The sequence below is a fragment of the Anas platyrhynchos genome, chromosome 15 (genome assembly GCF_047663525.1).
Source record: "Anas platyrhynchos isolate ZD024472 breed Pekin duck chromosome 15, IASCAAS_PekinDuck_T2T, whole genome shotgun sequence".
In the NCBI taxonomy this organism is placed as follows: Eukaryota; Metazoa; Chordata; class Aves; order Anseriformes; family Anatidae; genus Anas; species Anas platyrhynchos.
In genome coordinates this window covers 5,345,616-5,372,385 of record NC_092601.1, presented here as the reverse complement: position 1 = coordinate 5,372,385, position 26,770 = coordinate 5,345,616, and the positions used below count along the sequence as shown (strand labels likewise).

General features: G+C 36.2%; 1 protein-coding gene across 14 annotated transcripts in view; it reads right to left on the bottom strand.

Moving 5' to 3' along the window:
• Nucleotides 1–26,770, bottom strand: part of RBFOX1 (RNA binding fox-1 homolog 1) — an 895,957-nt gene that overhangs the window by 405,204 nt on the left and 463,983 nt on the right. For 10 of the 14 annotated variants that reach the window (XM_038186799.2, XM_072023681.1, XM_038186801.2 and 7 more), the window contains one exon: nt 23,175–23,216. The exons of 3 other annotated variants lie outside the window; for them this stretch is intronic. In XM_038186799.2, coding sequence (XP_038042727.1) covers nt 23,175–23,216 — 42 coding nt within the window. Of the gene's footprint in view, nt 1–23,174; nt 23,217–26,770 lie in introns of those variants that run through there. One more of the 14 variants, XM_038186813.2, reaches the window with a different exon arrangement.

Genomic DNA, 26,770 nt, shown 5'->3' with positions numbered 1-26,770 from the left:
TAGACACCTTTATGTATTAGAAAACATGCTGTAAGTATAGACTAAAATCTATAGTCCCAGAGTCAATTTACTAATAAAAGATTGACATGGAGAGAGACACTACCTACCCACAAATACATCATCATCCTGAAAGAAATCAAGGGCTCTGTCAGCAAACAGAAGTCTCCTTACTTCACCAAGTATGTCTGGAAGGAAAACTGAAAACAGTGTGTAGAAAATCTTGCCTTTTTCTGTCAAGTCCTCACAGTTCTCTTCTTATACAAGGATTTTTTTTTTGTTTTTTAGTTTATGAGAATAGCATTCGTTCAGTGTCTCTTTCTGCGTGTGAAGTGACTTGCTTCAGGCTTTTTTCTTCCCTTTTTCTCCCTAACTCAGTCTTTCCTTTCTTTACTGTCAGGCTTGCTTAGGTAACAATTCTTGGTGTATCTATTTAATGAGCAGGTCCGTGCACTAGCCAACTACCTTGGAGAGAAAAAAAAAAATAAAAAGGAGAGAGAGAAAGAAAGAAAAGAATAAATACATACATACATACATACATACATACATGGAAATATATCACTTGCTGGTTGTTATGGGATCTACAGATGCCCCCTCTGTAGGAATTTATAGGAGGATTTCTAAGACATCTTAAAGGAAAAAAAAAATCAGAGAATAGCAAGTGACTCCAGTGGCACTTAAGCCATTACCTCTCCTTGCTAAAGGACCCAGTTCACAAATCCTGTATTTGAGAAATTTCTAAACTCAAAGCAAAGCTCCTACAGAAAAGAAAGGAACGTGTACTGCACCCTGCTTCTCCTTTATCTCTTTAAATGTACTTCAGATAAAAGCTGCATCCAGTCAGGTCAAGGCCTTTCCCAATCTTATTACTCTAACACAAGTGTGTTCAGCATACTTTTCTACAGCCATCTACTGACTTCACAGTGTTATTGCTGCTGCTGTTAGTCCTGCTCGGAGATAACTGCCAGTATGAGGAGCACAGAAATACAAACAGTAAACTAGATGATAGTAAAAGTGTTCATGCTAATTTAATTCATTTTTGTATTTTTTATTTCCAAAGATATATATTTTTAAATAAAAATTAGAATTTAAATTAGAATTAAGTGATATTTAGCAAAGACCAAAGATTAATAAAGAAAACTGGATTTGTTGGTAATTTTTTATTTTTTGAGTTGAAGTTTCTTTATGTAAAATGAATGAGCAGGCAAGAGACTCGAGTTTTTTTGATTACAGCTTAGACATTTATTGTATGCAACAAGCAAGTATACTTAAATCATTTAACCTGCCTCATTGTAATGCACATCACATTTAGTAAATTGTTAAACATCATCTGCAGGTGAGTGATGATTTTACAATGTAAATGAGAGAAACCTTGGTCACTTTTTAGACTGTATTATTTGTCTTGAAAATCATCCCTGACCTTGTGAACTGGCAGCATATCAGGCTGCCACCATAATATGCTTTGCATATTGATGTAGAAAGCTACAAACACAGCCTGTCTACTAAGTGCATCAACTACTACAGTACATATGGAATGACTATAAATCAATGAATACATAAAAAAAGAGGAGGTATAAACATGGCTGTGGGAATGAGATTAAACAGAACTTTTATTTTTGTGTTTGATTACTTACTCATTCTTTTTGATCATGGACTGCGCACCCTTCAGACAAAAAATGTCATTTTTTAACTAAAGATTCTAGTCAAATTACATATTCAGCCTAACTATACAAGGTAAAATGTCACCTAAATATTTAAAATGCATTAGCTAAATTGTATAATCATTCACTGCACCAGGGCAGGTGGCAAATGGATAAGCACCTGCTGAAACAGCCTATAACAAGGAAACATAATGGCAAAGCAGGATTTGGGGGGAGGAAACTAAAATCCATACTGTTACAGAAACAGTTATCAGGAGAGTTTTAAAGACTCCTGCCTCTGGGGTGAATACAAAACAAAAATAACTGTTGTGCCACTAACATTTCAAAGCTGATTTAAGATAGAAAAATGGAACAATGATTTCAAGTAACACTTCATTTTAAGATGCATACAGACAAGTTAATACAGATACACAGATACATACATACACAGAGATTATTGAGTTAGATCCACTACACACTACGTGTTATATGAGAGAAAAATGATGTTGCCTGCCTTACTGGAAGCAGAAGAGAAAGATTTAATTTACAATTTATTAAAGTGATAACTTTTACAGTAATGTGCAAGGACAATGTAATCTTAAATAAGTTTAGTATAACTTCATAAAGTAAAGCCACTTACTTCACAATGGCACTTTTCAAAGGAAAATAGCAGCATTCTCCATTGGTGTACAATTTTTGTTGTTTAAATTATCACCTAATTTAACCACCGACATTCAACAATCTAATGGGCCTAACCTGGTCACATTTAAGCTGCACACTTCACCTCATTTTGTCTACTGTACATTGCACTGTGTTCTTCTGTATTCAATTACAGTATAATAAACTTGAAATATCACATTAGAATGAATTAGATTATATTGGTTAAGTTGAAAATACATTTTCTGATAATGTATCTGCACATCTGCTAGACAGCAGTTCTTTCAGATCTGTGCATCTCAACTGAACACAGGAGGCTTGAGAGTTTTCAAAGACTGGTTAAAGATTTTATTAATATGATAAAAGACTGTGCACAGCTATTGCCTATAAATCACTTTTATATCAAAATTTCCCTGGTTTTGAGCATAAGCACCATATAAAATTTTAGTGAACTGTGTCCCAAGGCTCTCAACTAATCTCTCTGTATTCTAAATTCTGTTCATTATTAAATTGGTTACTCAATCAATTCTTCATATCTTATTCCTTCAAACAAGTGGAACAATTCTAATGCTGCTACACAAAATGATCACTTAAAGTGTTTTATTTTTAGTTATTATTAAATGTGTTGTTCATTAGATTATCTCTAGTTTCTGCAAAGGTAGAGAAACATGGCTAAAAAGAAGATTGAAAACAGAGGTGTATTACCCTACATTTTTGCACCTATCACTAAAGTTTAAACCAAAGCCTGTTTGCTAAGCTTAGTTCCTACATGTTCTGGATCTGTAAGCAAGGCCAAGAAAGTAAATAGAAGGTACTGGCAATGGTCATTTTAACAAAGACTGGTCCAAGAGAGCTCACCTTGGGTTCAGGTCAAAGGCTGTTAAAATCAATGAGAATTTTGTTGTTCTCTTAAAGAACAGGCAATCAGAAACTCCATTCCAAATGTCATTATATGTTATTTGCTGCCAAATGATGGCCAGCTTCCTGTGAGGCTAACAAAAACATTCATATGATGCCATTCTGTAAGGGCAGTGACAGGTATTTTAGCTGCAGACCATGGCGTTTCTGTACCAGCTCATACCACAGCCTTAAACTTCACCAATTTAGCTCCTTCTATCAAATAGAATATAACATATTTTGGCTATGGAATGAAAAAGGATTGCTGAATCATTAAGGGTAGTTAAAAATTAGTTGACAGCAGCAAAAATGAAATAATAAATGATAATTGTGTAACCATAATTAATCAAGATTAATTACATATGATCAGCACATTCTTGCTGGCACCTAAACAGCTCAGATATTTAAAAAAAATCAAGCTCTAGATATTAAGAGTTCCATTACATTATTAAAGGGGCATAACTCATGATCATATCTTGGCATATTTATTAATGACAGAGAAGATTGTGAATAGCATCAATATTGCTACTCACTGCATTAGAAGATAAGAAAATGCAGACTAAGTTTCTCATCTTGCAGAGAATGTAAGATTCCTTGGAACTGCAAGAATATTAAATAAATAGCAGTGCTAAGTGGTACAATTCCTGTTTTGTTAGGTACTTTATAAACATATAGGAAAATACTGAAATTATGTATTTGGCCCACTGATTGCCATGACAAAACCTTCATTGACTGTAACAAGTCCTCCTTTTCAACTAAGGTCTCTGTACCTTAGAATTTAAACCAGAAGGTTTTACTTTTTTTTTTTTTTTAATATAAAACAAAAACTGCTTCATAAAGGAACGGCAGAGAACATGATGGCAATGATTATACTGACATTATGGGAGATGAGCTTCTTTTTTTTTTTTTTTTTTTTTTTACTTAGAATTCTCCCCCAGGAAAAGATACCAACCAGGTACATGATGTATGAGGTGCAACAGCACTAAAATCTCACATAATTTATACAAAGTACTGAAAATAATCTGAAACATTTAGAAAGCTAAAAGTATTTATATTTATGCTTATTTTCCACACCTTACAGCTTCATCTATCATGATGATTTATGAAATGAAAACCCACAAAAGTTTAGGAGGTGTTGTGACAGAACAAAACAAGCCCTTAATCTACTCTTAATGCACTGCAAATTGAAGGGGTTTGCTGCTGCTGCTGCTTTTTCAGCTCTCACTTTTCAGATTTCAGCATAACAGTAGAAGAACTGTTGTTCAGTAGAAGTGCAACCTCAAGTGTAGTTCAATTGGTTTATAAACTCTCTGTTCTGTGTTCTCACTGCACATAACTTTTTTCCTTTTTCAATTAATTTATATTATTTTAGCACTTTCACAGCTTTTGAGGCAAGAAAATGGCTTCTGTGTATATTTGCTGTACAGAAAGGTCAGGATATGGTCCCAGGAGAACCTGAGGAGTAGCAGCCAACAATCTGGTTCCAATCCAGAGTTCCCATAGCCTTTCCTGTTTTAAAACTGGCTCCAGGTTCAGTCCTGGGCAGGGACGGGTTCACTATAAGATGATGATGAACTTGATCTTATTTGGAAAAAGGTCTATGAAACAAGTGTTTACAAAATCATTTCCCAGAGAACAGATACAAGGACAGCTGGACCATAATTTACTGGCTATTAGAAAATAGCGTTTTAACTAAATTCCCTAAAATGTTGATGTGTTTCTCAAATTTCTTTCTCCTAGAGACCTCCCAGATGTTTTTCCAAATCTTGTCGTGATTTACACTTAAGCACATAAAAAAGAAATGAGGCTGTTTCAGGGTGTAATCATCCACACTTGAACAAAGCGAGTTGGATATCAAATATTGAGTGCTGATAACAAGTAGCTCTCGATCCATCTATTCATTGAGAACTTACACTCATCAACATATTTGTTGGATAAAATTGAATGAATTAATTAAATAACTCATGATACTCTTGAGAAGAAAAAGAAGCTAATGTCATCAGATAAATTATCTCCCTGCAAATGTTTGCACAGCTCTACTCAGCATCATTCCCATAAAATCTTTGATTCAAGAGAACACAGAGAAGGCTCACAGTTTTACAATAATGCATTTTTTTAAAAATCCAGTACCGAGTATTTTCATCTTCACAGTAGGCTTCATCATTATATTCTCCTTAAGACAAGTTAATATGAAACCAACTACTGCTAATTATTATGTGTTTAATGAAATACAGAAAGATTCTCCCTTCAAGATACTACACTCAAATTTGCTTTAGGTAAAGATCTTCTACCAAATAGTAGAGCCAGTAAGACCAATCCTCAGCTGGCTTCAGAAGCATAAATCAGTTCACATCAGCTGATGTAGGGATCTGAAATGAAAAATAAAAACAAGAAAAAAAAAAAAGAAACAAAAAAAACCCACCTTGCCTCTGCACAATATATTAACACAAGTTTATGTCCATGACTTTTTAAAGTAACTATGGCTTTCCTAAAGTGAGATTTGATAATCATCAGTAATACAATAAAAGGTTGCTATTACCAGTGACTTAAGTAGTACTTCCCTGTAATTTTCAGTTTATGAGTTTATAAATTGCTTTGTTATTTAGTGCAGGCTCCTTAAACCCTGAAGTCTTTATGCACTGGATGATAACAAATGGATCAGTTTTATCACTTATAATAGTTCAGTAAATCATGAAGCAGCCTACCTTTCAGCAAAGCCATTGTACAGAACTTATCACAGAAAACTTATCAGTTCTTATTTCTGCCTATATATCTAACAAAACAAATTCATGCTACATCTCATTGACACACTTGCTTGTTTGTTTGTTTGTTTTTTAACAAGTTAGGAGCAGTCTCTCAGCTGAGGGCTCTACCACTGTTTTGATTCAGTGCACTATGCACAGTTGCAGAGCCATTTGTGCTCAGAGCGTGCCTCTTCCTCAGCAGCAGCACTATTACAGCTGTGAGAATAAGGAGAAAATCTACTTCTCTGCAACTTCAAGTCTTGTCCTCTTGGGAACAATGCCACAATTGGCCATATAATAAGGCTGCCCAGGATCTCCACTGTTTTCCTCACAATATCAGAAAGACCTCTACCAACGAAGTCCTGGTAAAGGCAGGTAAAGTGCCTGTAAGGTGCCAACCTTTGCCCCTGGCTTTTTGGAGTGCTGCACAAGGGGTGCTCTTCCTGAACCCAGTCCTGAACCCATGAGGATGCTCCTAGGGACCAGCATGGAGAGGGCAGCCATGTGCAGAGGGGCCAGCATGTGAAAAGCCCCAGCAGGAGCCAGTGTTTTAGCTGTTGTCGCAGAGTCAGGAAAAGCTTACGCATATCCACATGGGGAAAGGTGGTAGACAGTCTGAACCTTGCTGTTAAAATTTTTGGTCTGGTCCACATGCATGAGATTGGAAGTTAGAAGATCTGATCCCAGTCGATCTTTCTGTGCCTTTCATAGCCTGCATTACTCAGCAAAGACTGGTATCAGGAGGCAAGAGCCTTCAGCAACCACTGCACAAACCCAGCAAAGTTGCATCATCAGTGGAGACTGGGCAGCCCCTGCCATCATTGCTGAAAGCCTTTCCTTTCCCAACCACAACAGAGCCACTGCCTTTGCTAAGGCAAAGTATATGGGAACTTTGCTTTCCTTCTGACACACTGATACAGATTTACACAGCTACTTCCTCAAACATCATATCTACAGTGCAGTCATACATGGTGCTACACCAAACTTTCCCTTGCTTCCTCCTCAAGAAAACCAGGAAAAACTGGCTTGTATGTGTAAATGAGAACCAGAATTAAGGAGGAGATGGATTCAAAAAGACATTTTAGAGTCAAACAAATTGATATGGGAGGCTGTATTTTAGAAATAGAAGGGAACAGAAAGGAGTAGAAAGGACAAAACTTAAGCACATGGACATCCAGAGAGTAAATGAGGAAGAGAAAAGAAACACCAGAATGGAATTCAGATATATGTGGAAATAGAAAAATATTATGCTAACTGCACTAACTACTCCCGATAAATTACCAGTCTGCAAGAACAGGACTGAGTTAACTCAAGAAACAAAACAACTGAATGTCATTTTAACCTGGTGATTCCTGATTGCTCATTCAAGATATTTTTTTGTATATCACATCATTATTGAAAAATGAAAAACAAAGAAAAAAAAAAAAGAGAGAGAGAGAGAGAGAAAGAACTACTTGTCCAATTGCTAGGGTATTTTTGACATGAGTAGGTATGTCAATCTGTGTGATCCCCCACAGATTCTTTACACTGAACTCTCCAATAACATGCACAGTCAAAGCGATGGTCTGGCATTGCAATAGGTCTGGGAAGTAGCTGGCTTCAAAAGTCTTCTATTGGTGTTTTGTTTGACATTCCTATTCTCTTTCTCATAGAAATCAGAGACTGCTCAAGGAGCTACTAATGGTACATTGAGGGAAGCAAGTTTCGATGGTGTTCTTTAATAAATGAATGCATCTTTGGCTGCCTTCCCAACCACTGAAACACTTTGGGCATCTTTGTCTGCCTTTCATTTCATGTCTTGTAGGACTTTCTCCATCATCTTTATGTCAGCATATATTCTTCATAGGCCTTTTTTTTTTTTTTTTTGCGATTCACTGAACATTTCCCTTTAATAGTTCTCAGACTGTGTTTTTCCAGAAACTATTGACATTTACTGGAACCAAATGGATTTTCTGATTTGCAGTAATGCTTTCAAAGGATTTTTAGATCACTTCAGATATATTGGAAAACTTCTGCCCATCAGTTTAAACGGCGTGAAGGAGCCCAAAGTATGTCAACTGAGACATAACGAGGCAAAGAGTGCTGTTGGGAGTCTGGCAGGAGGAGTATCTTCCTGCCACCTCAGAGTTTAACATGCCTGTGAATGGATCTACATGCAGTTATCCACAGTCTGTTCTTGTTCACGCCAATTCCTTAAAAGTACAAACTCTCGTCTCTGGATTTATAATTTTTAAAATTGTTCTTAAACGTTTAAAATTGTTTTCGAAGAACATGTATTTCTAAAAGAAAATTAAGTATGACTACCTGTAAAGAAGTACTTATATTTACAGGAGTGCTGTATAGTTCAGTAGCTGTAGAAACACACGGCAGGTAAATGCATTCAACATTGCTCCAAGGATCACACTGACACAACGGAATTCTGTACTGCTTTTCCCATGATAGCAATCAGATCACTATATCCCTCCAATATTTCAATAGTAGTAACAAAACTTCCTCCTGGTCTTTAGCATGTTGGGAGCATGCAGCTCATTGCAAAAGGCCAAGCAGCACCTTAAAATTTAGAATACTTTTGCCTATATATATGAAGCATTATAAAACAGGTCAGCCCTCTAATTCTCTACCCACTTGCACAGCCACTAAAAGACCAAGAAACTAGGCAGGAAACAAACAAACCTGTACGACACCCACCCATACATAGCCTTCTGGTCCTATCAGAAATGTCAGTCAACGATGTGAAATTAGATTCTCTGCACACACAATATCACTATTCTAGAGTGCACTTACCATACTATTCTCTTCTTTTGGCTGAAATCAAAGTACTCACCCTATTCTCTCTTTACATTTATAGCCCATTCTTTCAGTTATTATGCTGGCTATACATTAGGGATGCCATGCTTACACCAGACACTCTCCATTAGGAGGGATCCAGCCTGTACACTAAATATTTAATCTCTGTTCCAAGATGCTCTGAATCTATGTATTTTCTAGTCTCCTAAGGGGTTCATGGTTCACATCCATTGGATACTTTTTCCCCAGAAACAAAACCTAAAGGTAGCTAATTCCAACAGCAAATACACATGAACCTCCATTGAAACCAAACAAAATGAATAAAATTGCACCTTACTCTGAAGACAGTGAAATTCTGAAAATACAATCTCACTCTCAGTTCAAGATATAGATCCCTTCTTTATAAAATGGTAGTTTAGGTTGGAAATACTTGCTTTTGAGTATGTGCGAAAATTGAAATGAGCTTCTTTCCTCAGGAGGGAAATTCTCCAGCAGCGTCACAAGGCGTGATTGCTCTTCACCGTGACACCTCTCATTATCTCAGACAAATCACTAACACAGTGGCAACTTTTGATGTAGCCTGAGATTATTCCACAGTTCTGAAGCATTCCCCATGACAAAAGGTTGTTGACACTTTGTTTGACTTGGACTGAAAGAGGGCACCAGCAATTGGCAGAGCAAACATCTCCGGCTTCTGTCTTCAAAGAAAACTGTGCACATAAGAAAAAGGAGCAGCATCTCTATGACCACAGCCTTAAGTAACAACACCCGTTCCCTCTAGTACTACATTAGTCTCAGTTGGGATCCACACACGAGGTAAACTGCAAAATGCTGATTGAGGCAGCACAGGTTCTTACCACTTTTCACAGAGCAGGACTTTACCTTTACAAAGCAATCATTGCAAATAAACAATATTGCATAATTTCAAAAGATACTTCTTTTGGCATACAAAATTTAATGCTTCAATATGGAAAAGCAGCAAAGAACATCGATAAGCATGTGTAGCAAAGCACATGTTATGTACAGAGCAAAGTGAAGTAGCAAGACTTTTTTCCATTATGACCTACACTTCCAGGAAGGCAATTCTGAGTGAGTAGAGCTCATTAATGCAGTTCTTCACAGGCAGAGACCCCAGCACTGCAGCACCAGATTGCACAAAAGTCCACATGGCCACCCTGTGGTGATATTCTGCCTTGTTTCAATCTGAGCATTAAACTCAGATGCTGGCTGTGTCAGATCCTGTCCCACAGATGTGCCTCCACATTAGATAAATGTTCTGAATTTATGTCTTCCACAATTACAGAAGTTGCAAATTCAAAAATGCAATTCACAGAGTATGAACACCTAATCAAACGTATGCTGAAATTTTCTTGGCCTCAGATACATCTTTGAAGCCTATTTCTCTGTTACAGATTCTAATCCTGTTCTGCTTGTTCTTCAAATGGACAGCAGACACCACCTGGCAAAGGCATGACAGTGCACTCCCTGTATGTCCAGCACCAGCCTAAGCAGGACAAAGGCCTTGTAGTTCAGCTGGTTGAGAGCTCCAGTACTCCAGAAGTGCAGAGCTATGTATCAAGGCTGTGCTTTACTTTCAAAAAGAGAGCAAAAAAAACAATATGGGAATATGGTAAGCATCTAGGTAGAATTTAGAACCAGCAAATCAGAGAACCGTTGGATGGTTTGTGTTGGAAGTGACCTTTAAAGATCACTCAGCTCCAACCCTCCTTGCTGTGGGCAGGGACATCTTCCCCTAGATTAGGTTGCTCAACAGATTAAGCATTTACAGAAGTGTTAATAAGATAGTTTCCAGTAACTTTTGTGCTTTTACCATTTCATCCATTTTATTATTATATTTTGAATGTGTTATTTATGGTGTGTTATTGAGGGTTTGTTCGAAAAGAACCAATGCCACCTCTGCTGATTTTATTAAGATTCTCAGATGCTTCTTTTATTATAGGCCTTTGGCTTTGGTGAAGAGCCCCTCCTCATAGCAGGAGACCTCACGCTTCTCCTTAAAACTTCCACATCATTCGATTTTTCTCTCCCCCTTCATTGAGGTGTAGAACTGCTGAAGGAGATTGTATGGTGTTTTCAGGAGCACAAAAGCAGTAGCAGGGAAGAAGTGGAAGATCTAACTAGCTCAATGAAGAATTTATCAAAGGAGCGTTTTAGTAGAATTTATTTATAATGATTTGCCTTTTGAACTGACTGCTGTTCACTGATTCATGAGCACTATGGACCTTTAATGTCACCTCTGGTTCCAGCGACATAAATCATTTCTATTCTAAAGACTGATTTTCCAGTATTAAAAAAGAACTATGAACAAACTTCTGTGAATACTAATAAATTCAATGTTTTTCATATCATTATATAATTGGTATCTTGTAAGTCACAGACTCCTCTAAAATGGTAACATGACATCTAATAATAAAACAGGACCCCAGTACTGTTTTGCATGATAAGTCCCTAATATCTTTTCAAAACAAGCAATCAGTGAAAAAACAATTTTGTCTTTTTCAGGTCAGTCAGAGGTATCTTAATTTTAATGTACTGAATAGATTATGGAAACTATTCTTGTTTTTGCAGCCATTAAATCTGAAAATTGCAAAGTCAACACTGCTTACTGTTTTCAAAATAGAAGGAACAACCTTTTAAAAGGTCTCATTACAGAATATGCTGTCAGAATTTTTCTGGGGTACTAAGCAATAACACATACAAAGTCTTGAGAGTTTTCATTAAAAAGAATGGAAAAAACAGCTATGGCATTAAGAAAAAAAATGAAAGGTGAGAGCAGGAGAGAGAGAAATAGAGATGGCCCCAAATCTGGATTTTTTCCAGCACATGAAACTTTTAGATGTAAATGTCTATGTACAAAAACCTGTGCCTGGAATTATTAGTTAGCAGATGTGTTTACAACACCTCCATGGTAAGTAGCAAACAATTAGTTATTCAGATCACAAACTGTTAAATACAGTTGTATACAGCTTGCAATCATCTGATCATGAAAAACTGTGGGAATAAAACGAGATTACATTAATTTACCTTAAAATTTCCATGCCATTGTCTTAAGTAAAAATGTGCACCAGAAATCAAGGATGTATCTGAACCTTAAACTTTTTGGGGTAATGAAGGTATTTTACTTTGTGCTTGTGAAGTGTCTGCAATGTATGTGCTATATAAATGTTTTTTAACAATGATGCAAGCAGCTGTAGAAAGCAATAGTTTCAAGAGGGGCAAGAAAAGGAGAAATGAGCTGATAATATATGGTATGTTACATAGCGTGTAGGGAAAACCAACCAGAGAAAATTATTAAATCAAGGTAATGAAAACTATTAATTATTTGCTCTTTGGAAGGCAGCTGCTGTCAAATAAGTATTTCAGTATTGTACTGACAGAGATCTTAGGAATCCAAAGGAAGAGACAACCACTGCAAGAAAAAGAATGTTGCAGGCTGCCCCAGGGAAGCTATGAGCACAGTCTATCTCTCTGATTTTGCCCATTACCTATGGATAATAGTCTACATGGCATTTGATTACATATTTAGACATCTTTAGCCATCCCTCCAAAAGGATGTAAATTTCCAGTATTCACAGAATCACAGAATTTTCTAGGTTGGAAGAGACCTCAAGATCGTCGAGTCCAACCTCTGACCTAACGCTAACAGTCCCCACTAAACCATATCCCTAAGCTCTACATCTAAACATCTTTTAAAGACTTCCAGGGATGGTGACTCCACCACTTCCCTGGGCAGCCTGTTCCAATGTCTAACAACCCTTTCAGTAAAGAAGTTCTTCCTAACATCCAACCTAAAACTCCCCTGGCGCAACTTAAGCCCATTCCCCCTCGTCCTGTCACCAGGCACGTGGGAGAACAGGCCAACCCCCACCTCACTACAGCCTCCTTTAAGGTATCTGTAGAGAGCAATAAGGTCACCCCTGAGCCTCCTCTTCTCCAGGCTGAACAAGCCCAGCTCCCACAGCCGCTCCTCGTAGGACTTGTTCTCCAGGCCCCTCACCAGCTTCGTCGCCCTTCTCTGGACCCGAATTAGTGCAACATGATAGATGCCAGTAATGTATGTAGATTTTCTACCTCTCTCCCCACTGCCAAAGCCACACTCTCAAAGATAACACAGGTGAGCAAAGCTTCAAAATAGACAGCAGTGAAGAGATGTGGGGGAAAAAAAACATTCTTAAATCAAGGTCAGCTTGAGGGGGTGAGAAAGAACAAAGCATGTTTCAAATCAGCAAAGCATTTTTACTTTCCTCAGCTTCCTGGTTTATAAATTGGATCTTCTGGATATCATTTTACAAGTATAAAAATACACACTATCTCTTCATCTGGAGTGGAAAGGAGAATAATTAAAAAAAAAAAAAAAAAAGGCAGGCTGTACTAGGGCCATGCATGGATACTGTAATCTTTACCAGCAATCTTTACCTTTTATTTTGGTCATTCTTTTCCACTCTGATCTTTCTCAACACAATGGAGAACATATTTTCCAAAATTTGTATTGATTTCTTACCAAAAAAAAGCTACTGCAAATAACTTGCCCAAGCGATCAACCCTGCTCTAATTTGTATTGAAATAAATTGATATTTTGGCAGTTATCTTTTCACAGTTTCTCTGTTCAGGAAGAATAAAATGAATTTTAGAATTACTTCACCTATTCTGCTTACAAGCATTTATGTACTTACTCCAAAGTCAATATTGAAAGTAGCATTAAAAGATTTAGATACCGATTCCATACCTAAAGTTACATTATATTTTTTGCAACACAAATTTAGCCTAAAGTCACCCTAATATTGGAACAGGAGGTGAAGTCCGTTTCAGATACTTGAAGGAGAAAAAAAAAAAAAAAAAATGATTAAAAAAATATTAAAGTTGTTAAAGCATTATGAACATGCTTAGGAATTGAAGCCACTATGTTTTGCAAAGTTCTTTGTAAAAGAAAATCTCTGTTATTCTGACTATAGCGATAGCTGTCCTATTGCTGTGCTAGTAGTCTTCATTGTTCAGACTGGCTTTTTTACAAAAGTTTTATACTATCTGTAATGGCGATCCAAAACCTTCTAGTGCTGTTATAAATGGCAGTATTTGGACCTTTGCAAAATAGACCAGAGGTTTATTAGTTTGAGAATTCTTATTCTCTTTCCTCTCCAAAAGAGAAACAGGAAAGAAAAATACAGTTGAATAAAACAATAAATGACCTAATCTGGAGTTAAAAACTTTAACAGAATTGTCCCTCTTCCTTTAATAGCATCAGCATTTTTCACAGGCATAAATCCAAATAAAGATAAAATAAATATATAAATTATTTTTCTGAATCTGAAATCCCAACGAAACCCAACATGCAGAGAACTATTCCTTAATTCATGGTCTCAATAAGGACATTCTGAAGATGTTTTGTAGGCCACATCATTTAATTTCTTATAGAAAGGAAGAAATTTTCTCAAATTTCATGTACTTTTTCAGCTACCTTATTATTATTATTCCTTTTTTTCTCTAGGGATACTGTGGCATCTAAAACACAACAACTTTCTCAAAGATATCCAACAGATCAAGCTCCAATGGGAGTCACCCCATTTCAGTGACAGAGACTGGTGATTTTAGGATGGTGATTTGCAGGGACTTCATCATCAGTTCCTTAAGGCTGTTATATTCATTTTTAATTTTTGGTTTGACTTAGGAGACCTTTTTTCTCCCGGCAGTGCACATGTCAGTCCTGGCAGTACTGATGTTATTGTCATGTGTTGCTCTGGTGATGAACTGCCTTAGTAACTTGACAAACTTTTCCGTATGCGGTAGAAATAAATCCATTCAGAAAAAAATCCACCTGCTCTGTATTTTGGGGGAGATCATCAAGGCTTTATATACCAGCAGTAGGAGAGACCTTTTTTTCCCCAGGTATAACTGAGACATGTCTTCTCATAGTATTCTTATTTGCACTAGCATTTCTGTACCTCTTTTGTTGTTGTTTGTTTTTGTCAATTTCACTTAAATAATTTAAAAATATTTTTAAAATGTGAAGGTAATTAAAACTAATAACTCCATAATATTTTTTCAACACGCATATGCCTATTTACTTCCATGTAAGTTTTATTTTAACCTCATTTAAATGAAGAGGACAACTAAAGGCGTAAAAAAAATCCCAATGTGAATAACAAGGACAGATTATGACCTTATTACTTATTTATTATTATTTAATTATTATTATCTTGTTTATTATTATTTATTAATTTGTTTATTAACTTTTTTCCAAAGCTGTTTCTCAACATTGCAGGGAGGTGGGATTCCATGCAATTTATACCTGTTCTGGACACAGGGACATCTTGTGGGAATTTACAAAAGTTTGAAATACTGAAGACACAATGTAGGCTTTGTGGTTAAAACATACCAATTTCCAAAATAATCAGGCTCCTGCAGTGCAGGTTACACTGTCCAGGATTGCCCTTCACTAGGATACATCAGGAAGCATCAAACAGCTCTGTGTAGCAGAGGTGTTTGCTGATCTTACTACAGCAACTGCCTCTGCAAACATAATGAAAAGTGCAAAACTGTCAGCTAACATAATTTTCTCCAAAGTTTTGTTGCAAGGCTTTGCTAAAAAGAGAAAAAAATATTGTTTTTTCTTTATGATATGTTCTTGCTTCAATTAAAATAAAAATAAAAGCATTTTGAAAAATTACTACCTTCATTTGTCTTCTAAAAATAGAAATAGTACTCTGCTTCAGTCAAAAAGTCCATAATGGTTCAACTTGATAAATAACCGATTTTTGCTTTTTTATCTTTTTCTTTTGGAGTACCTTATTTTTATTTTTCAGTCCTGCTTCCTGGAAATTATGTACTGTTGCTTGGGATTGTGTTCTAAGAAAACCATTTCTGTTGAACATACAGAAGGGCTTGGCTTTCAGTGTGACTTGGGATTTTGCTGTGGAATAGAACAACAGAACACAATTACTGCCCAGGTTCTCTTACTTTAAAAAATAATAAGTAAATAAAAAAAAATAAATAAATCAGGGAACTAAGAACAACTATATAGTTATTGTAAAATGCTGGCATATAAAAAGCCAAGAATTCACCTTTTATATAGTCAGTGTTGGATATATACTCTGTCAAATGTCAACTACAAGTCTGAATGATTAAATTTGTAGTTGACTAAAAAAAAAAAAAGTTGACTATAGTTAGAAAACTATATTTTATATAATAATACAGGTGTTTGTGCCTGTGGGTATATACGTATATACAGTGTGTGTCCCTTTTTTTGTTTAGGATTAACATTGCAATTTTGCTGCTTTGAAAGAAATTGGCAACTGCTTAAAAAAGCATAATTAAATACTTGAGTAGAGAAGTAATCTGATTTTAAAGAAGTAAGGTGTAGAACGATTTCACAGAACATAAAAAAGACAATAGATATCATCAATACTAGAACATGATGGCCATATTACAATCAATATTCCTTCATTCTCTCTACTTTAAACAATATTGGTTCAAGGAGTCAATGTGGCCCACTGAATATATGTCCCCATAACACTACATAATTTGGATTGTTGATGTAAAATATTACTTTTTCATTTAATATAATACACTCAATATCTGTCTTGTTCTCCCTATAATCTGGTCAGTCTGTCAGTTATTCAATGTATGACATAACAAGTATAGAAATCCACCATTCAGTGTGACCAATGAGTATGTTAATAAACCAGCCCTCTCCCCAGCGACCTACAACTGAAAAGCTTGTTCAGTTTTTACAGTCAGCCCTACCAGAAAAATAAATAGTATGAACCCTCCCTGCCCAGCAAAAGACACACAACTCAAACCAGAAAGACTTTGTGGAAACACACAGCAAAACAAAACAAAACAAAACAAAACAAAACAAAACAAAACAAAACAAAACAAACAAATAAAAGACAAGAAAGAGAGACAAGATATAAGGCTATCCACTGTAGCATACCATATGCTCTAAAAAATCAAGACTTGTCTCTCTGAGGACAAACAAGCTGACAAACATCTCAAACTTCCTGACTTCTTTTGTTATACCACTGACTCTAAAATCACCTTCCATGTCACCCATTACTGCAATTTAAAATAGATTGCAAAAAATAGCAGTGTATTTTTAAGACATTGTCAGAACGACCGTTTAAAAAAAAAAAAAAAAGGATACTAACCCTAATACCAATACCATACTAATATAAATATATATCAAGAAAGGTAAAAAAATTGAAAAGTTGTGTAGTGCTCAGTGGTGCTTATCCCCTTTTTTTTTTTTTCTAAGATGACCTCTCAAATTCATCCAGAATTTGTATGGGCTCTCTGTGTGTTTTCAAAAGGAGCATAACTCAGGTTTAACTCTTACTTATGATACCCTACAAATACATACTAATCACGGAGCTCTGAACTATACAGTATTGACATATTACAGTCATTAAGCCAAGTGGTTTACAGGACATATTTTGACTGCTGATGTATTTCAACAATCCTTGCAAGAAAACTTAGGTAGTTTTGATAGGTAAATCTCTTACTCTCTTAATAAAATTGATGAAGCTCGAGTCCTTTGGAATATGTAAATACTTTATCTTAAGCTCATCAGACATGAAAACAACAGCAGAAAAGGAAACACAGGTCTTCTAAATGGCATTCCATCAATAGCAGAGACAAGAGACATAATTAAAAGCTTTTTTTTTTTTTTTTACTATTTCTTAAAGATGTTTAAAAAAAACAAACAAACAGAAAAAAACACACACACACACACACCTGAGTTGACTTAATCCATCATTATGTTTCAAAGCAAAGTGCTGCAAATGTTCTTTATTCTCATGATCAAAGGACCATATTATTAGCAGTTAGTATTTTAAGAGGATAACAGCACAGTGAAAGGGTATGTCACTTTAAACAGGAATCATTTTCAGTACTTGAATCATGAATCATGACTTCAGTACTCAGTCATTCTTATTTTTTGATAGTGACCATGCTTATCAAACAACAAACTGGAGTTCTGTCTTATCTTACGGAAGCTACTATTTTGGGGAAAGCTCCTAGAAAAGTATAACAAAAAACACCAGCAAGTAGTTGTGCTACATTAGCAAATATGACTGAAATTGCATTTTATCTCAGTGAACCTTTTTCTGCCTGCAATAATTCCAAATTAGATGAAAATTTAAATGAGATCACACCCCTACAATCAACTCTCCTCTCTCCCCACCCCCCCAAAAAAAAAAAAAAAGTTTGGTGGAACAATTTAAAAACCTTTTATTCTTTATACTTCTTTAGATCTTTATTTTTTTATTTTTGTTTGTACCTAAAATATCTCATGTTACTCTTTATGGAACTACAGGGAATGCAGGCCATAAGATTGTGAGTAAGACTACTCGAATACTATGTCAATGTGTAATACAGACCAGGAACCAGAAATAAAATGACTTACTAATCTCACCTACCTGTATTTTACCATACACCTACACAGATGATGACATATATAGCTCACTACACAAATCTCTGTAGAAGTTAAAGGATCAATTTTGAGTCACTTGACTTGCATGTCTGATGCAGCATGAGCTATGTAAATTTTAACAAAAGGATGACTAATTAACATGCATCAGATTAATCCACCTCTATTCTAGCATATTCCAGCTTTTCCTCTTTAAGCTGTTTTCCCTTTAAAAAATAAATGTATAAGATTGGGTAGTTCCAGATTACTCTTCCAGGTAAAATGTACACACATTGTTTGTGAATGCAATCAAGAGATTATCAGAAGGAAAAGAAAATAAGCAAGATTGTCATTAATGATCAGAACTAGCTGCCCATTTTGCAGAAATGCTATGAATTACTCCATAGCTTTCTGGTAACAAGACAAGACAGCATTGACTCGTAGAACAGGTTTAAATACCTGCTCTTTTCACTGATTCAGTGTGGGATAAGGTAGAGGTCAAAAACACTGGTACTTTTGCTAACCACCACATAACTTCTGCTTTGCTATCACCATAGAAAATTATTTCAGTAAGTGCTCAAAAATAACATCTCCTTCACAAATCACTTCCAACCTGATCCTCTTGTCTTTTCCAGTTGTTTTGTTTCCCCTCAGCTCAAACTGATTAAAAAATCAGCATCTGTCACTGCCTTACGGTTTACCTTCCTTAGTAAATTAGAGGAATATTATACACAAATATCATCAAAGAATGTTAATACCACGATGATGAGCTTCAAAAAGTTTCTTTGCAAAGTTCTTGAAAAATAAAGATGAATTAAGGCACTGAATGAAGACAAAAAGAAAGCTCATCATTGTAGGATTATGGTTATTTAAGCCATAAGTCCATAAATGGATTTTCTTTTGTTTTCCCTCTTTCCATCTACCTGGCAAATTTAATTTCATACTTAAAACATTTTTGGCTACATGTCACAGCTTATTTCCTTTCTGGCATTAAAGACGAGACAAAAATTCCTTTTATCTCCTTGAAAATCAGAGTAGTAGTAGTAGGGTCCTGTCCTTCACATATTCCAGAGCAGAGAAGGAACTCAGGCAGCATGTAATGCATCCTGAATAAGTGTATGTGGAAGAAGCTGTTAATTAGAGCAACAACTAGGTCACTTAAAATTTCAGATCAGGGAAGTTAATCACACCATTTACCATTAGACCTTATTAGTATTCACAGGAACATTTATAAACCCCCTTAACATTAGAGCTTAAAAGTGTTCTATGCCCACCGCAGAGTGTTCATGAAGTATTGCTGCAGAAGGACCAAGTGCATTACTTTATACACCAAAATCATGCATGCAAATACAGACACAGAAGTTCAATTTAAACAATTATATTAAGTTCATAATGAAAAATAATTTCATAGTTGAAAGGAAGGTTGGGTAAAACTTAGCAAGGTTTAAATTAGTCTATAAATTTAAACAATGTCCTTATGTTATAATAAAAATTATAATCCCAAGTTATAGTCAAAACAATACAGAAGGTTCAGTAAAAGCAGTAGATAGATTTCTGGAAGCTGTCACTATGCTTTTTTGTACCTTTATGAACTACGGCTTACTTCCACCTAAGGCTGGCATCCTAGTTCTCTTCACAGCCTTGAATAAGATCTATTGTTCATGTTTCAAAAAGTCTGGTTTTAGTCCTAGTTATGACAACAAAAGCATTTTTAAATTATTTTGAGCAAGATGTGAGGTGTGTGTCTTTAGAGGTCATTTATAATGCATCAGAATGACAATTACATTAAGCTCCACACAGCAACTCATAAAAAAGTAAGTGGCAGTAGGGAAGAGTCAGAGAAGAGAATAGGGTATATCTGTCAAAGAAGGGATTTATAATTCAGGATTGGAGAACAGAAAACAGAACCAGGCGGACTGAACAGTATCATTACTTTCTTTAAAAGTCATATTGACAAACAGCAGGGGAGTTGGACAGAATGATACTGAGGGGCCAAATTCCCTTTAGAGACACATTTATTAGTTTTTAGTACAACTTGATTTAAATGAAACCAGAAGAGAAAGCAAAAAGAAAAGAAATTACAGAATGATATAAAAAAGATTTATGAACATTGAAGGCATTACACAGTAAATCAAATCATTTCCAAGGAAGGAAAATCTTCAAAAATGGCAGAAATGCTTTTTCAAATTTTGTTTTAAATCAGACGAAGATATGCCAAAGTCAACACATTATATATCCAAATTGAAAAAAAAAAAAAAAAAAGTAAAAATGAACAAACAAAAAACCCCCGCTGTGTTATTGATAAAATTCCTATAGCTTTCCACTGCAGCCAATGTACAGATTTTATAAATTCTCATGTAAGCCATTCAGATATAAACCTTAAAGCCTAGCTGGGAATAGTGGCAGGTTGGCAACGTAAATAAGTTACCTGCTTATGGGCTATGTCATTTTCAAAGCTTGAAACAAAAAGGGTTAAAGTAACATACTTGCTTAATTATCAGAATTGCCATTCACTGCTAATATAATATAAAATGGTGAGAGACTCCAATACGAGTAACCGTTTCATTACGTTAAACGCTTTATTCCAGAACAGTGAGTCTCTTCTTCGCCGTTAGAAGTCAGTAAACAAATAAGAGGTGAGAAACATTATGTGAGTAAATGATTATGGTAACACTTGGATATTGCTCTCTATGACTACACATTATCTAATTATTTATTTGCACTATTTTGCTTTAGCCAACACTTTCCTAAAGTGCCTTCCTTTTGGACCTTCTTCTGTGGACTTAGGAATGACCTGGAAGTCACAAAAGGAGAGTGTCAGAGACACTGTCACCCTTGATGTAGCAAGGAAGGAGGTGCAAGATATCAAGGTAATCTAGTTTTACCTCAGTTTACAAACACAGATGTTGGCCTTTTGTTGTTTTAACCCTGTTCTCTTGTTATATTCCAATTCTTTCAGTCAGACTCAAACAGTATTTTGTTGTGAAGAGACCCTCTCACCCACAAACCCCAGGTCACAAATGCCAAAAGAAAATGCTGCGGGCCTGAAAAATCTAACTCAGACAATTACACATTTCCTTAATGTTTCTTTGATAGCACTGACTACTTGGGAAACAAGCCTTGAAGTGAGAGAATGGTCAAGTGACAGCTCAAGAGTGCCAAATACAGAGAACCTGGCACCAGAGGGCTCTTAGCACGACTGAAGAAGGGCCAAGGTGCCAGCACTGAACTATCACTAACACAGGCCCTCCCCACACAGCATACTGAAATTTCACTGGGACCTTTTGTAGATGAGCTGCTGTGAACTAGGCTGATTCTGGGCAAAGTTTGGGTGTCTGAAAACAATGCAGTAAAAGGAACGGCTCTACCATGCTTGGCCCTGTAATTGCTGCTCCCGCCATTGTGTGAGGCCTCTCGGAGGCTATGCTTTTTATGCTGCGGCCACAACCCCTGGCTCTGTGGGGTGGTGTGCTGCTTTCACCACTTTCCAGCTTCAGCAAGAGTTGGTGTCTTCTACACTAATAACTGTATTTAATGTAAAAGTAACATCACAGATGCAGTGGAAGGAGATGTACCTAATCTTAGTAGGTTAGCAATGTATTTTTTCCTAAATTCTTCGCGTGTCATGAAGGGGCACATTTTGATATGACATAAAGACATTTTAAGTAAGCACTGAGCAGATTGTTAGTAATGTGTAACACTGGAATAGACAGATACATTAAACTCTTACTGCATCTCATTATTCATTAATTAGAAAAAGCACATATTTACTTGAACAAAGAGTTGGAGGACTTCTCCCATTATATTTCCAAGTGCTTTTCTTCTTCATTGAAAGAAGAAAACTTAATAAAAAAAAAAAAAACAAAAAAACATTCTTTGTTCCTGTGGCACCCCTACTTCAAGAAAAGACTGTCCTTCACGTACTACAGCAATATCTTTATTTTAACAGCTGCTCTGTTGAGACATGACTATTGATAAAACAAAACCTCCTCACTCCAGCTTCACTACAATAGCAATTCAGTCACAGATTAGCAAGAAAGAAATCAAGAACAGTATGTGATGAATTATTCTTGCATAACTTGTTTACCAAAAATCATATTGCAAATATGGTGAAGACCAGGTGAAGCATTTACATATATTGACGAAATGAATATAGTGAACTAGAGTACACTCATTATACTTGTAGGTCATGAAGGCATTGCTGGTGCTTAGTAAATTGCAAACAAGAAAAAATACCATTTCTCTTTTCAAAAATATTTTTTTCTTAAACACAAACACTTAAAGTATACTTCCTTCAGGCCTGCCACCTCCTCTCAGATTGAACATGGGATTTCAAGAAAATACCCATCATATAAATATAGTTCAACTAAGCAATGATGACCCAACTAAGCAATTCCTAGATTACACAAAAGCTTTTTTTTTTTTTTTTCCTCCAAAAAACTTTTATGTCTTTCCAAACAAACATTAGAATCAATCAGTTGCACAAGTATACTCATCTGCAGAGATACATAACATATTTGGAATTTAAATGGAGCAGGGTCTGAAAACTCCTTAGAACAGTCACTGTCATTTAGGAACGGGGGAAAAGCAAAGATCCACAAGATGGATTCAGGAACTCCATCTGGTTTACAGCTTATATGCAACCAATACACACACTGAAATACTCCAGTTCCCTCATATTCTTAGAATTAATTTCTATCGGAAAGCACTACTTAAACAAGCCAAAGGACAGAGTCTACTTGTTTGGAACAGTCTTGTAGTGGAGGAAGTCTGTGGAATATGGTGACTTTTAGATCTATTTACTACCTAGTCTAATTAAACTATTGAAGAACACCCTGTATCTATTGTAACTCTATTATATTGAGATATTTACAATATTCACCAACAGGCAAGAAATAAGCTGAGTAACTATGTTCATCTCTTAAATTATAATAATAAAGAAGCAGTCCATCTCATGGTCAACAGCAGAAACTAGATTCCGCTTAATGTTTTAAATTAAAAGAACATTTTGGAAGTCACTGCACTTACCCTTTGTTGGTCTTTTTCACAACTCATCTGTTGCTTTGAACTCTAAAAAAGGAAAGAAGATAAACAACTTTGAAAGCATAGTATTCTTGCAGCAACAAAGCTGCTGGGTCTACACAGCTGACATGAATAAATGCTAGAAACACAGACATGACTCTTAACACAATATATAATTGTGGATCTGGACAGAATCATCACCGCAGAAAAGGCATTATTTTTTTCACTTGCTATTTTGATTTACAAAGGTTAAAAGTAGATTAACACCAGAACCCACCACAAGTCTGAAATACAAATGTTTTTGAAGCTTAAGTACATTAATACTTTTAAAGGTCTCATTGAGAGTTCAGCTCAGGGAAAAGCTTTAATTTTTTTCCTGTATTTTATATTAAGTCTTTGTTATATTTCTGAATATCCCCCTACTAAGATACTGTTACATGTTCACAGCAGACTTTAAGATATAAAGATATAACATTTCAAGAACAGATTAAATGAACTCCTGTGACAACATCTAGTTCTAATCTAGTACAAAAACAGCTGAAGAAGATTTGATTCCAACGCTGCTGTCTTTATATGCTGCTAGGTCTACAAGAAACACTCTCAGAGTGGGAGAGTTGGTTGCTGAGCAAGACCTTGCTACCAATTAACATCAGATACGAGGCATCAGTTTGTGAGGTGACCACTCTGCCGAAAGGAAGACGTTCCTCTAGAAAAGAGCACTTCGGCAGCACTGAAGTAGCCAGTTCCTAGCTTTCTTCCCAGCTCCCTGACTTCTAAAGCAACCTGCCATGGCAACCTCTTGGGCAAAACTTCAAGAGGCTTGCTCATAAAGGCATTCAGTTGTTGAGCTGCCAATCTGGTGAGAGGTTTTTGTTTGTTTGTTGCTGTTAAAATCATTTTGGAATACATTAATCATTGTTACTGTCATAAACTTTGGAAATGTAATCACTGTCATTTCTGTAAATAATACACACAGCAAACATAATTCACAAAACAAGAAATTAGATGCTGTATTTTTCTCTGGATAGTTTCAGATGTTCAGAGTACACTTTCTACTACTACTTTCACTTTCTACTTTCTACTACTACTTACACTTTCTACTAGTACTTTCTACTACTGAGTCCTGGTAAATAAATTACAAGGTAAACCTTCTCTCTATACAGCAGAAGTATTTCAATGAAGTCCCTGTACCAAACCACAAATGTAACAGGAACAAATGTGCTTTTGGTATGTTTCCTATAGTACTCTAGAAGGGGAAAAAGAGGTAAAGGAAATCAGCATAGGTCTATTTACAATCTTTCCCTAAAGAATAAAATTAAGTACAGCTAAAGTGTCCTGCAGACTAATGATCCCATTTTTCAAAGTTCATTCCTTCACCCCCTTTATAAATTACTTTAAAATTATATTAGATTGCATTATAAATGTGCTTACATTAAGTCTCAAGAATTAATTTTAGACCTGAATCTGCTCTATGTTATACGAAAAAACTGAAATAAGCATACAAATAAGTTTGAAATGACTTTGGGAGGTTTGCATTTTGTTTTTACTGTTACTGTTTATGTGTTTTTTTCTCTGTGTATGCCTCCACATCAGAGATTTTTAACTCCTATGTTCACACAAACGAATCTCTTCAACTAGTTGAAATGTGAATACTCATACTTTTATGATCATTAAAACAAGTTTAAAATCAAAGCCTTCTACAGCTGCACTCTTGTCTGACTGCTTGGGTTAACATAACACTACAGTTATCTTATTCAGCTTTGTCCTGAGCAGTTGTAACACAAGACAGAAACCACTTCTTTTATTTTCATAGACAGAAATGGGCACAAAATGAAATCACAGAATACCCAGAGTTGGAAGGGACCCATGAGGATCATGATGTGCAACTCCTGGCACCACACAGGTCTACCTAAAAGTTTAGACCATGTGACTAAATGCACAGTCCAAATGCTTTTTAAATTCAGACAGGCTTGGTGCAGTGACTTGTTTGAAGTCATCTGCCAAACACAAGCACATAAGCCACACTTCAGGAACAGAACAAGATCCAGAATGATTTGTCTTTATAATATTTCAAATCTATTTTATTTTAAAATATTTTATAGTACTTGGCTCTGACATCACATGAGTTGCATAAATTTACAGGATTCTGTCTTCAGACAGGAAGGTGACAAAGGTGATTGAAAGTAAGGAAATATTTCTAGACAGAGACAAGTAGGAAGACGAGAACACCAGCCTGGAAAAGAGATGCCTGGGAGTAGGTGTCTATAAAAACGTAAATAAAATGGAGATGAAAAACTAGAACGTCTGTTTCCTTTTCTCTTCCAAAAAATAAAACTATTAAAAAAGATAAATACAGGGCAACAAATGAAAATCCTAGGTGTCAAGTTCATAAAAAAATATATATATATTCTTCATACGATGTGGAAATAAAGAGACAGGTGCTGTAGATACAAAATACATATATCTATATTAAAGAAAACCTTACAGAAGCTTATTCAACACACACATAACACCTTTGACACACACAGTTTCTGAACTGCAAATCCTGGAGGCTGGAAGAAAATTCTGGAGGAGCTTGCTTTGTTCTCCTCATCCACTGGAATGCACAGCTAAAGATGGTATCTTGGACTGATAGATAGCCAGTCTGACGTTGAGAGCTGCTTTCATGTACACTAATAATATAAACATAAAAGCTTCCAATAACATTTGATTTTTTTTTTTTTTTTGAGGGGGGAGGGAGAGGCGGAATTTGTGAAATGGAAGAAAGGCAACATTTGTGAAAAATAAAAACTGCATATCAAACTTCTGTACAGTGGACTAAGAATTAGTTATTGGCTATTTAAGCAGACAACAGTTTTAATTAATCACCTATACGTCTATCTACTGCTGTTGTTATGAATGCCTGAATCTTTAAACATCAAAGTGACTAATATCTGACACCACAGAGACCAGAATGGGAAGTATTATTTAGGACTGTGTCGTGGTTCCGCTCAAGTGGGCAGCCGAGCTCCACCACAGCCGCTCTCTCACTCCCCCTCCTCAAAGAGGAATGGGGAGAAAATATGTGAAAAGAGCTCAAGGGCTGAGATAAGGACAAGAAAATCACGCAATAATTATTGTAACGGGCAAAACAGACTCAGCATAAGAAAATAGTAAGATTTATTGCTCATTACTAACAAGCTGGAGAAGTGAGAAACAAAGGAAAGAAACCAAAAGCACCTCCCCCCCATCCACCCTCTTCCACCTCCTCCCCCCGAGTGGCGCAGGGGAACGGGGGAATGGGGGTTATGGTCAGTCTACAGCACTTCTTCTCTGCCGCTCCTTCTCGGTCACTCTCATCCCCTGTGCTGTGGGGTCCCACCCACGGAATACAGTCCTTGATGAACTGATCCGGCGTGGGCTTCCCACAGGCAGCAGCTCTTCCAGAACTGCTCCAGATATGGGTCCGTACCACGGGGTCCATCCCTCAGGAGAAAACTTCTCCAACCTGGCTCCCCTACGGGCAGCAGCTCCTGCCAGGTCACCTGCTCCTGCGTGCTCTCCTCTCCATGGGCTACAGGTCCGGCCCGGAATCTGCTCCAGCAGGGGTCTTCCACAGACGG